Below are 13,564 nucleotides of genomic sequence, written 5' to 3' on the forward strand. Positions count from 1 at the left end.
CTTGGCCAAGAAGGAGCCTCCTGAGGGGCTGCATGCCCATTCGACCAGGGCAACTGCAGTCAAAACTGAATTGGGACGCAGCATTCCCTTGCAGGACGTTTGTCAGGCAGCTACGTGGGCCTCGCTGCACACGTTTACCAAGCACTACTGCCTTGACAGTCCGGTCCGGAGAGACTGCTTCTTTAGCCGTTTTCTGGTGTAATCTTGTTCGCAGACCCACCACTGGGGTTGGTATTGCTGGGGTATCTATTTTAAGGTAAGGAATCCATCACTAGCATGTCTTTCAGATGCACAAGTTACTACTTGTGTAACGATATATCTGTAAGAGACATTAGTTAGTGATAGATTACTTAACGCCTCACCCATCCACCCCGTTCTGCGAACTGATTACTGGGGTTAAGGTGATCCCCTTTTAGGGCCCTAGTTTTATGCACCAATGGTCAGTTTCTTGCATGGCTCTGGGTTTTGGTGCGGAAAGTCGTGTACAGAACTGACGTCAGCGTGCATGGGTGGCTCCTAAGTAGTCTCCGTGACGTCATCTCGGCGCATACGACGCCAGCAACTGGTGTGGAGCTGCAGGACGCCACCTATTGACGTGCACGGGTACTGCTAAGCAAAACTTTCCAAATTCAGTCTGACGCCTGGGGATATTCTAAAGTAAGGAATCTATCACTAACTAATGTCTCTTACAGAAATATCGTTACACAAGTAGTAACTTGTGCTATAATGCCTTACTCTCTATTTGTGGTAGTGTGGGTGAGCAATAAGGCTTTATCAGAGGGTAGCGTTAAGCATTTATTGTACACACTCAGGCAAGAAATGTTGTCACACACTCAAAGGCTGAACTCTGACCGATATATGTTTGTATAAAAATATTATTTAGTTATTTTATTTCTAGAACCAAGCCAGGCCAGGTGCTGGTTAGTGAGAATACATTGCAGGTATATTGCAATTGAAATGCAGTTGGATGCAATTGGTTTGTTTACCGGTAAGTCAACAGTTAAAAATTACTTTACACTTACTTTTTAGATTACTTTATACATTACTTTTCAGATTACTTTTTAAGTTACTTTTTCTACTCAGTATGATATGTCTAGATATCGCACTGGGACATTTCGTAGAGAAAAAGGAAGTAATTCAGTTTTTGTACATTTGCAGTTTCGTAAGGTTTCATACAGACCAACTTAAAAGATTATTTTCATAGAAAAACAGTCTTATGGGAGAAAACAGTGTTATTGGTTAGTACTTAGGTTTTGAAGTTTGTATTCTGGGGTAAGAACCAGCGATCCCCAGAGCCGAGGATGCACTCTAAGCACCCTCAGCGGCACTAGAGCGGCCTGAGTGGTGAGGCCCAATGATATCCAATGGGGGGATAGGGGCCCTCCGGGTTGGTGGCTGCTCACAAGCAGGCCACAAGGTTGTGGAAGTAGAGCTCCTGAAGGTTTAGCTCAGGGAAAAGGGGATCTGAGTTAGCACATCAGGTGCACCCACAGCCGCACATGGGCGGCTGGGTGCAGGGTGCGGTTTTGATGTCGGGTCCCTGTTTTCAATGAGAATTGGCAGTTTTGTTTATTAGCTCCAAGCTTGGTCCAGGAAGTCTTCCAGGAGGAAACAACAGCTGGGCAGGTAAGTTGGAGGGCTCTAAGACTTGGATGCACCTCGGTTTCTCTCCTCGAGGGCGCAGGGCGGCTGGATGCAGGGTGTCTTTTGAGGTTGGATTTCACCTTAACAGGCCACTGGCGGTTATCGGTGGTCTCCGTGCAGAGGCTGCAGGTGACGTCTGGGAGTCCTGGGGTCAACCCACGGTGGACCGGAGCAAATAATGCTGTGGCCAACGGCCAGGGGATGCAATATCAGTCTCCACAGCTACGTGTGGTTGATAGGGAGAGGAATGGATCCAGAAATGCAGAAAGCTGGCTTGAGCGCATAAGGCGTAAAGCTTGAAGTTAGGAGCGCCCATACCCCCGACCGACATAGGGAGAGTGAGGATATTATACGCGATTCTTGGTTGTTTACTGGCCCAGACGAGTGAAATGATTAAGGAACGCAGTTTGTGGAAAAAATGAGCAGTGAGGATAGGGATGTTCCAAAACAGATAAAGGAATTTCAGTAGAACCACCATCTTAGCAATGGCAATCCGTCCGGCAAGAGATAACGGAAGCAGACTCAATTCGGAACCTTGGATTCCAGCCAATCCACCGCACGCCCGAAGTTGGATTTCCAGAGTTCGTCTAAGTCCCTACTCAGCCAGATGCCCAGGTACCGGGTGGGACCGGAGGCCCATACAAAGGGAAAGTCCGATGTGAATGGCATGGTGGCTTCAGTGAGAGGAAAATGCACGGACTTGCTCCAATTCACCTGTATGTCAGACAGTCCGCCGAATCGTATGATCTCGCGTACCAGAGGGCTAAGATTTGCTTGGGGGTGACGTACATACAAGGTTATGTCGTCCGCATACATGAAGACAAGGAGGGAACGGTTGAGAAACCTATACCCCTCTGAGTGTGGTGCTGCCGAAGTCTGGCCGCGAGAGGTTCGATCGCAATGGAGAAAAGCATAGGTGATAGAGGACACCCTTGCCGAGTACCGCGTTCAATGCAGATGGGATCGGAGATCTGCCCATTAATTCGAAGACAAGCCGAAGGGCTAGTGTAGAGGAGCGATATATTACGTATAAATATATTGCTGAAACCCATGCGCCGTAGGAGAAATCATAAGAAGGGCCATTTCAGTGTGTCGAACGCCTTTGTGGCTTCCAAGAGAGCAGCGGGGAGGCTGAGGTTGATCTGGTGTAGAACTGAAAATATGGTTCAGAGTTATTGCGAGGTGGCTCTGCCAGGAATAAAGCCCGATTGATCCGGAAAGGCAATGAGGGGCATGAGTAGTAGAAGACAAGAGGAAATAAATTTAGCAAAAATTTTATTGTCGGTGTTTATAAGAGAGAGGGGGCGATAGGAGTCGTGGCGGTCAGCTGGCTTATCGGGCTTAAGTAGCAGCGTTATCATTGCCTCACGGAGGGACTGTGGGAAGAGGCCATTGTCAAAAGATTTGTTGTACATAGCCGCCAAATGTGGTTCTAAGAGCGAGGCATATGTTTTGTAAAAAGAGGCTGGAAGACCGTCCAGGCCGGGGACCTTATCACCAGGCAAGCTACTAACGTCAGCGAGTAGCTCCTCCCTGGTGAATGGCTCATCTAAGAAGTTTCAATGAGAATCCTCCAGCCAAACCAAAGAGATGGTCTCGAAATATTGGTCGAAGGCCTCGTGAGAAGGGGGGCGGCCAGCGGTATAAAGCTGCAAGTAAAAGTCCATGAAGTGGGTCTTAATTTCCTCCGGGGAGGTGGTTCTGGCGGAGCCCCCGTCGCTGAGAGCCGTAATATGACACAGCACGGGAAGGGCACAGGAGGTTTGCCAAAGACTTTCCAGGCCCTCTCTGAAGCGACAAGCTCGGCCCTCTCTACCCAGAAAGGCATGCTCTCTGTCAGCTTCTTCAGAGAATTCTGTGTGTTTCGGTCTTCAAAGTGCGAGGGTCTCGAGCTTGGGGTGCAGCCTGGGCAGCATCCAGAGTTTTAAATTCAGTCTCTAACTTTGCAAGAGTGGTGCGGATGGTATGAAGGACGCCGGCCTGTTTGGAAATGCACTCGCCCTCTGACTGTTTTGAAGCCTTCCTAGAGAACAGAGGCAGATTCTACTGAACCCTATTTGGATCTCGGCACAGAAGACTGTGTTGCGGAGCGCTTTCGGAGGGAGTCGCCAGGTGAATGCTCACTGTGGGGAGTGAGGTATTTGAACTGTACGCGCCATGTGAGGTGCATCGCTAAGCCAGGTAAGGACGTCTGGGGAAGTGAGCCAAAGGTCAATGCACGACCAGCAGCCCCTGGCTCTGGTGACACAGGTGCCCTCGCGGGCATCAGGCCACATATGGCGCCAGGCATCATAGAGCGAGTTGTCAGTGAATACGGACTTAAGAGATGCGTTAGCACGTGGATGAGAAGAGTGAGGACCAGAACGGTCAAGCGCTGCCGAAAGAGTAACATTAAAATCCCCCCCCCCCGATAATAGCCGCCGGACCAAAAGAAGAGATAAGGTGCCATGTGATTAAAGAAGTCAGGATCATCAGAGTGTGGACCATACATTGCAGCAATCGTCACGGTTTGCGACAGCAGGGAGCCCTGCAGCATTACGTACCTACCATCGGGATCAGTGAGTGCCTGAACAGTTTGCCAGGGGAGGCCCCTGCTTAGCAAAATGGAGACCCCCCTTGCGTATGAGAAGTAAAACGAGGAGTGTGATTCTCCCCAGAAGCGCCTGAAGTCTGGAGAGAGACCCGGACCTGAGGTGCGTCTCTTGTAATAGACCTATGTTCACTCTGTGTCACTGCAAGTGTGAGTGAACGAGCCTAGCTTTTCAATGGTCATTTAGACCACGAACATTCCAGGTCCAACAGATCGTGTCAGTCAAGTATAGTGCTACGCCGCGCGAGTGGGAGACCCCGTAGGCAGACCCAGATGGTGTGCAGCAACATGATGACTTCCGCCAGCCGGAAAACAAGGGAAGCACCCCCAGTCAGTGGTGTGGTGAGTAGGAAACAAATTATCTGGACAGTCCAAATGACGGAGGAGGTTCCCAATATGCAAAGACAGGTGAGCAAAACAAACCAGAGGGAGGAGGGACTAGCAAAACAATTTGTACAAAGGAGAATGTCATCGGTAGACTTATTGCTGAGGAGAGCAAGGAACACAGTGCAGTGATGCAATCTGACCACAAGGAGGCAATGAAGATTCACCGAAGAATAACACCTCTACATCCAAAAAGGAACAACAGAAGGACCCCAATCCCCCACCCACTCTAACCCCCCCAATCAGGCTGAGATTCCAACCCACCCCACCCCACCCCAGGAACCCGCAACCGGGAGGGAAGAAAACAATAGTAAAATAGGGAAGCATCCCGTGGGGGCATGGCAAGGCTAAGCGTTCCTCCCCTGCAGTGAAGCAGGGTGGCCAAGCTAAAGTGGCAACAGACATCATTCAGGAAGAGATAGCAAACGTATTACAGCACTACAATCATTGTCACTAAGACGATCAGCTGCCTCTAGCTGAGATTTGAATGGTGATGAACGTGCTGATTTTTCGAGTTTCTTGGCGTATGCCAGGGCTTCTCTCGGATCAGGAGAGAAGCATTTTTGAGCCCTGACGGACTCTCAATTTCGCTGGGTAGGCCAGAGAATACGAGACATGTTTTTTAAGAATCCGCTTAGCAGGAAAAAATTCACGCCGGGCAGCTTAGACAGTAAAGGTGTAGTCCGGATAGAAAGAAAGTGAGTTGCCTTGATGGTTGATTTTACCCTTGTCTCGTGCCGCACGTAGAATGGCATCCCGATCCCTAGAGTTTTGCAATGATGGGGCATGGAGGCAGACCGGGACCAGGGTGTGGGCCAAGGGAGCAATGTGCATGCTCAACAATGAACACTGGGGAAACGACGTCACCAAAGAGTTCCCTGACCAGCTGCTCCACGACGTCTTCCATGCGGGAGATATTGCGGGAGATATTGGTGGATTCTGGAAGACCCGTAATGCAGAGACTACTCCGGGAGCGTGCTTCCAAGTCCTCATTCTTCTCCCGGATGATAGCTAGGATTTTGTCCATCTGGAGCAGTTTGACGATCCTGAGTAGCGGCATCCTCAACGTCCGAAACACTGGACTCCACGTGAAGAAGACGGTTGTCGTGGGAGTCGACACAGGCCTTTACTGAGTCCAGGCGGGCGGAGAGTTGGTACAGCTGGGTTGCGATTCCATGGACCGTTGACTTTACATCAAGCATGATTGCTTTGAGGTCGTAATCGCAGGCGGGAGGCGCGTCCATGGTGGTAGGCAAGAGGACCTACGTAGGTTGAAGGCGATTTTGGGCTGCTTTGGGTCAGTCTTCCCCATGGCAGTTGACCTTGGATGGCAGGCGCCGCCTAGAAGCGAGGCGGTCGTGAATCGGCTGCGAAAGGTGCAGAGGACGCGCCAACCTCTTGCAGTAGATGTTTAGCTGCGAGAGAGTCTGGTAAAGCACCCCCAAGTGGGAGCAGCTGCAGCAGGCCTGTGTAAGGAGTGATCACTTGGATGTTATGAGGTGCAGTGATCAGCGAAGGCAGCAAAGCGGCAGAAGAATCAGTACCCCACTAGTGCAGCATCCCGCTGAGTCAGAGGGCGGCTGAGAGAGGCCAGCGAGCGCTCCACCCAATACAGGGCAGGCAGTCTTCAAGCGTAGGGTCCGCAGGGCCAAGGGTGGCGAGGTAGGGCAGGAGGCAGAAATATGTTTTTTCCGTAACAGGGGGCCACCTAGCACCACGGATGCCGCCCCCACGGCAGTCCGATGCGGAGCGGGGGGAGATGGCACCGCCTAGAGGTGCAGATGGCAGCAGCTCACTGCGTGCGGGCAGCCACCCCGGGCCACCGTGCGGTGTGCTCAAAAAGGCGTGACAGTGTTCGCCAGGTTGCAGGCAGAGCAGCCAAAGAAAATGAGTGAGTCCAAGTGTAGAGAGGAAGAGCTGGTGAGTCTCTGGGCCAGCGCCACCCCGGGATCTTATGACGCTCCAGAGAATATGAGCAGGGGCAGAGAGGCGCTTTAAGCGGAGAACCGCGTGTGTAGGCCACAAAGGGCGGGGGCAGGACACAGTTCCAGTGCAAGAGTCGGCCCGCGAAGCCGCAGCGCTGATCTTCAATAGCACCCGCCAAGCAGTATAGCAGGCGGCACCGGTGTAGGCCCAGGGTCCAGCTCCCACTATACAGCATGCAGGGGGTCCGGAATCGAAGGCGGTGAGGTCCGGGCACAACAGGCTGCAAGGGGAGCAGAGTACAGGGCTGTGCAGCGGCGGAGGTTGTCCACTCAGCGGAGCAAGAGGGAAGGTGGGGGGCGCGTGCCAAGTTGGGGCCACACCGGCAGGGTGACGCGGGGGGTCCGCCGCTCCCGTCACCAGGTGCCCGCGGACGCCGTGGGATGCGACCACGGGGGTGAAGACAATGGTGCCCAAGGCGGTGACCGGGTCAGGCGGTGCAGCTCACAGACCCCCTACCCCTCCAGAAACCACCGCAGAGGCAGCGCCACTCACCGGATCCCGGAGTAGGTCATCCTCATATAACCTCCAGGCAATGGGAAGCACCAGGAGTCCAGCGCGGCCCCGAAGGGAGAAGGGCCAGCCCCTGCAGGGCCCTATGCGCAGGCCCAGCGCCTTCAGTAGTTTGTGTTTCTCGGTAGCAGCACACAGCCAGGGTGCAGCGGTGGGATCAATCTGCACCTCTAGCAACATGGAGCCGGAAAAAGAAATCAAGTGCAGGTAGGATGAAGATGTCAACAGGATAATTGCGTATTCTAAAGCCCCCTTCCCTAGTAAAATAAACTTTGCCGGGCTTCTCCCCTCTAGATCAAATCCTCTGTAGTCTATGGGCTACAGCCAGGTGATCACCACTATCCACCACCGAGCCCTCAATAGCACCAAACGGTAGCCTGAAGGGACACCTGTCTCCGAGTCGGAGTTGGATGGCGATCAAGATGCCTCCAACCATTCCCACGTGCAGGTCTGCAGAGAAGTGAGTAGAGCCATCAATCATGATTTTCAGTTTGGCTGGAAACTTTGGGGAGTTTTGCAGTCCCTCCATTTGGAGTGCTCTTCACGGCTAAGGAGGCCCTCTTGGACTGCACGGCGGCAGTGAAATCTGAAACTGTGATATTTTGCCATTTCCCAGTGTGAATGGGTCTCGCGACTGAGCTTTTTGCAATATTACATGTCTGTCCCTGTACTGAAGTAATTTAACCACCACTGGCCAGGCAGAGTGTCCCTGTGCCAGCAGTCGGGCCGGTACCCTGTGGGCATATTCTAATGTGAAGCCAGTGCATCTAGGTACGACATCATGTCTCCTCCCTCAGTCACCTCGAGGATGCCCACAATGTGTATATTATTCTGACGGTTGCTCCCATCACAGTCTTCGGCATGGGGTTCCAGAATGCACACCTTGTTGGACAGCTCTGTCATTGGCACTCTCATGGTTGAAAATCAGTTTCATACCAATTCACACATCCATACAACCACTCACTCACTGTTACAGCCATTCACACAGACCTTCCCTCTCCAATGTTGCCACTCAGACCCACTCACATACCTATATACACACTCGCGGCTACTCACTCACCCATACAGCCACTCCTACACCCACCCACTCGCTCACCCACCAGGCTACTCACATACCGACTCACTCTGCAATACAGCGACTTACAAAGCAACTCACTTACCCATACAGCTACTCACATAACCACTAGCACACCCATTCAGCCACTTGCACCCACCGACGCTAGAAATAGTATGACTAATTACTAGTACAGAAAGAAAAGTAATTTAACTTATGCTGTAGCTTAGTATACATCTTTAAGTTTCAAATGTTTAAGAAACACTCATGCTGGATGATGTCATGTGTGATGTAATATGTAAGGTCCGAATCCGTGCACTGTGGAGTGCACAGGTTATAGTTGGCTCTGGTAACTAGAACTGCTGAATTTCTGTGGTTTTGTACAAGTGAAATCTGAGCGAAACTATAACCTCCTTGCAACCTTTCGTTCTTTTCAGTGAATATATATATATATATCCTTTTAATATGTCCCTGACTTCCTATTTATAGTATATGCTTCTTTTACACCTCATATACATCTTTTACACCTCATATACCTGAAGAAAGCCCTTTTAGAATGTCCCCAGGTACCTGACTAGATCTAGAGGATTTTTTTTGTATATCCTCTGCATGCCAGTAGTTTGCATTCTGCAACTTGGCATCGATTCTTCTCAGCCCCTGAAATTAGTGTGCTGATGTCTTTCTGTGTCTTTGTGAGTGTAACAGGAGCTACCTCCTAAATTTGTCTCATCGGCTGACGAGTTTTTTTCCTCACACAATGTCTCTCTGTAAGCAAAGGAACATATTCCCTCTTAAAACTACATTTTTTAATGCATGTAGGGACTTTGCAGAGACAAATGTATGTGACTGATCCCCACGAGGTGTCTTGTATTAGGGCCATGACTCGAGTAATGCCAGGAGAGTGTCCAGATTTACCTGAAGGTGATCCAGGAGTGCAAAGCCATGCTGTACGTCGCCAAGCATTGCAGGAAGACTCGAAAGACCAGCTCCCACTCTAAGTCGATGATGTTAACCAGCTACCACTGTTGGGGCAGCTCCTGAGATAGATTGTTGTTATGGTTCAAATCTATGGGCGGGTTGAAATCGAAGACAAAACTTAAATCGAAACTGGCTTCATCCAGGCTTGCACTCACTTTCTGCGAAGTCGTGATGATGCCAATGTTCCCCTCGGTGTCACCCTCGATCCCCTACTGAGAAAAACATTTTGCAGCTGATCTTGGTGCAGCCTGAATTCCTGGGACCATCAACACAACAGATTTAGGCACTTAAGTAAGCCATGATTCACATCTTCGGTACAAAAGGGGCTGGTGATGGACGGAGCATCTGAATCAATCAAACACTCACACCCAGTCAAAAGATCTGGGTTTAATCCATCACCGTTCTTTAGCCCACTCTGCCACCCCAGTTCAGACATGGCTATATGCAAATCAGTCTGACCCTGTGCCTCATGGGAACAGTCCAGCCCGAACTGCCAAGCCATGTCTTCCCTGGACCGGAAACAAGCTTCCGAGGACCGGTTTCTGGCATTCCAGCCGTCTTCAGCCTGGCTTGCTTGAATCCAGTGGCAAAGTGAGCAAGGGACTCACGTCTGAGCATACCCTGCCACACTTATGGCGGCCAAAAGCGGTACAAAAGGGGGTGGTGATGGACGGAGCATCTGAATCAATCAAACACTCACACCCAGTCAAAAGATCTGGGATTAATCCATCACCGTTCTGGCTCTTTCTGGTGTGTCTTTGAGCTCCACTAATTGCAGAGGCCTCCAGTCTGGTTCCCGCCAGTGAGTCAAGCCTCTGTGCCGTCTGTCTTCTGAACCTGTTTTTAGGTAGAGCTTCAAACCCTGGAGTAAACTCCAAATACTGTTTCCTTCCTCATTGTTGCCGGTCTTTACGCTGCTGTAGGACGCCGATCCCATCATTCTATCCAAATCCGAAACAAATTTATCTCAACCTCTGCCGAAATAGCACTCTGAAATAGTTTTGAGTTGCCCAGCCCCAGTACCTTTTGACTGATAGAACATTGCTTTTGCATATGAGCCATTCTCCAGGCTCCAGCGTTTTGTGGCCTCTGACCAGAGGCAGCCACCTTTTGGTGATGGTTTTGAATTTCCTCCACAATATGAATAAGATAAATTGTTATTTGGTTCTACAAGATGCCATGGGATTGGGTACTTCTCTAGATAAGCTAGATTCTCCCCCGGACCCTTCCACAGAAAAGTCAACTGTGTTCGCCACAGACTTCAGTTGACCGACTGAAGTTCTGGACTTGCAGCAACCCTCTGAGGTGAAAACCAACGTCCTCACAGTGGTCTTTCAACCCGAACAGACAATATCGGAATGTCTTGGACTCAATCTCCCCGGACCTGATAATTCTCGCCTCGGTGCCTAGTCTAATCATGGGTCCCACTCTGTGACTCTGGGCAATAGCTTGCTTAATCTCCACAACGGCCCCAGCAGCGCTTGGATGCCTGTCTTCACCTTGGGGGTGCCCAGGAGTGGACATTTCACATGGAAAAGCCAGGAAGGGTTCATCAGCGGTATGAGTGCAGCGCCGGGACGCCCCGTCACGTGGGCAGCCGTGCGCTTTACAAATACAACACATTTACATTTACATTTACATTTACATTTATTGCTGATGTTCAATGAAGCCCTGACTGACCCCTTCATAGGTATTTGGCTAAACCCTGCTCCGATCCTCCTTAGAACATACAAGTGGCAGGACGCCACAGATTCGCTCCAGGTGACAGTGCCTTCCTTATGCAACACCATATCTCCTATGGGTGGGATCCAGGTATTGTTCACCGCCAAATCCCACGAACACACACCCCCGCCCCGCCTGTCTGCACTCCCCAAAATCCATGTTCCAAGGCAATCTTTTTTTAAATGTTTTAAATATACCTGCCTGAGCTTTGAGTTTTAATAGGACATCTTTAACAAAAATGTTCAAAGTTGACAAGTGTTGGCAGGCAAACCTCGATATTCTAACTTTCCTTTCTTTTAAGGAAAAAAACAGTTATTATGAAAGAAAACTGTGCAAATAGGCTTGTTGGCTATAGAGATTCACGTAGGAAAAGAATGCAATGGTCTTTAAATACCCTTTTTTTCCCAGTTTGTGGAAGAGGTCGGAGGTGTGGTTGTTAGCTTTCAGTTTGTCTCAAAGTTTGCACAAGGAAGAATGACCTGTGGTTTGCTGTTTAAACAATCATGAACCTCCCCCAGGAGTAAAGATGATACCTATAATGGTGAACTATGTATATAGGTAAGTAACTATTCCACATTGAGGGTGTTTCTTTTTTGTATTGGTAGAATCACCCATGAGTGTTTTTTTTGTGTTTTTTGTTAAATTGTCCTGGCAGGAATTTCCCTTTCCAAAACGTGAAAGTGTGTGTTTCTGGTGGTTAAACAAGTTAATAAAAGTCTTGTGTTTTTTCAAGTGTCTAGAGCTGGCGCCTATATCGGGGTGGTTTGTTTACACGAGCACCAACCCTTTAAATCTCATTCTGCTACCTCCTGAGCTCCTTTCATGTATTATTTAATGTAAAGTAGTTCATCTGTATTACTTGAAATACATTGTTTTTACATGAACACTGTTCCTTAGATTATCCCCTCTGCTTCTTTGTCAGGTTACATGATCCTTGTTGGGTTCATCAGCTTTGCCATCTGCTATAAGTATGGTCCACTAGAGAATGAACGCAGCATCAACCTTCTCAGCTGGACACTGCAGCTAATCGGCATGCTGATGATGTTCTTGGGCATACAGGTCCGACATGTTGCACTTACCTTAATGATCATTGCATTCTGCACAAAGCATTTGGAGTATCCAGTCCAGTGGGTGCTAACCACATTCAGGTAACCCTTTTTAGATTATTGATGTATGCTGTGTAGTTACTTACGTGCAACATTATCCATCATGTGTATCGTCATTAAGATCATTAACGTTGAATCGACAAACATACTTGCAGCATTACACTTTGATGTTGAATAAGAAGTACATTTTTAAAATTTGTATTGTAATAAGTATATATTTTTTTATACTTACATTTTGCAAAACAAATAAGGGGAAAGGTCCTGGAGAAGTAACACTAAGTAAATGAACACTTGACATTTTCCCATTTTTTTTTTTTATTTCAAATGATTTTTATTAAGCATTTTAACAATGAAAATAAAATGCAAAATGATTTCAAGTGGTACATTTCCCATTTGTATGAGGGTCAAGCATATTGATACATAGAGCTAGTCGAACAAATACACTCAAATCAACTGTTGATTACATATTCAGTATGTGATAGTTATAGATGTCATTAATTCTATGACTATATTTTTCCCATTTAAAAAAGAAAAAAAACAGGACCAAGCAAAACCATGGCAGTTGGTCCCCGAGTTGATCATCCACTTTGAGTATAATCTCTGAACTCTGAGCTGCATTGCCCCTTTTTTGTGTTTTTTCCTCCAATGAATTATTTTTCTGATGTGATTCTTTAGCTACTTCTTGCCGCCCCAACCAAGCACCCTACGAATCCGGAGACACTGGAAGGCTACCTTTCACAGGCATTCTGCACAGTTGTCAGTCAGAAAGGTTTTCTCCTTCTTTTCTTTGTTTTAAAATGGTATTTTCTTTTGTGGAGCTGCATCTACTGAAGGAAAAAGATTGATGTTGAAGGTTTTTCTAAAGGCATAGTCAAATATTAGTTTCATTGATTTTTTTTTAAATTTAGCAAGCTTCACAAAATAACTTCTAATAAAACAAGCACTGGCGTAGCCAATAGGTCTCGCAGTAGGAAAGTTTGAGCTATTGGTTTTCTAAATGACATTTTATTTTTTTGTTTTGTGATTTACAATGCCCATACTTTTAACTTTTCGCATTAGGAAAGTTTGAGCGATTGGCTTTGACCTGAGCTCAAGAGGTTACATCCCCGCAGCAAGTTTACATCTTAACAAGCAACAACAAGATGCGCGGCCGCCATTATTTAATGTTAAAAAAAAGACCAGTAGGAAGTAGTGCTTGTGAGAGCACAGCGCTCTAAAAAAAACAAGCGATGCGCGCTCTGTGCTGGGCTGGCATGTGCAGCTGACCTCTCGGAACCAAGGCCCGGAGTCAAAGCTTCAGGTAAAGGGCGAGACCCGCGGCTGGACTATGTGTTTCAGTGTAACATTGAAAGGGGATATGATGCTGGAGTCAGCCTCTGAGGGAACATCCGATCACCAGGAAGCTTGGGTGAAAGTAAGATGGCGTCGCGCACACTCACTGCAGCTTGGCTCCTCAGTACTAGCTGCAGCGGCGAGCGGGGTTGTTCCGAATGGCGGAGGTGTAAGATGTCTTTCGGGACTTCAGCGTCACTCAGTCTCTGAAGGTGTCATTACTGAAACACGCGCCTCTTATGAAGCCTATGAAATGGA

At 48.5% G+C, this 13,564-nt stretch overlaps 1 protein-coding gene across 1 annotated transcript in view; it reads left to right on the forward strand.

The window, feature by feature from the left end:
* NEMP1 (nuclear envelope integral membrane protein 1) overlaps positions 1 to 13,564 on the forward strand; it is a 323,363-nt gene that overhangs the window by 209,827 nt on the left and 99,972 nt on the right. The window contains exon 7 of the mRNA XM_078689000.1: positions 11,791 to 12,016. Coding sequence (XP_078545126.1) covers positions 11,791 to 12,016 — 226 coding nt within the window. The remainder of the gene's footprint in view (positions 1 to 11,790; positions 12,017 to 13,564) is intronic.

Source organism: Lissotriton helveticus, chromosome 1_1 (genome assembly GCF_964261635.1).
Source record: "Lissotriton helveticus chromosome 1_1, aLisHel1.1, whole genome shotgun sequence".
In the NCBI taxonomy this organism is placed as follows: Eukaryota; Metazoa; Chordata; class Amphibia; order Caudata; family Salamandridae; genus Lissotriton; species Lissotriton helveticus.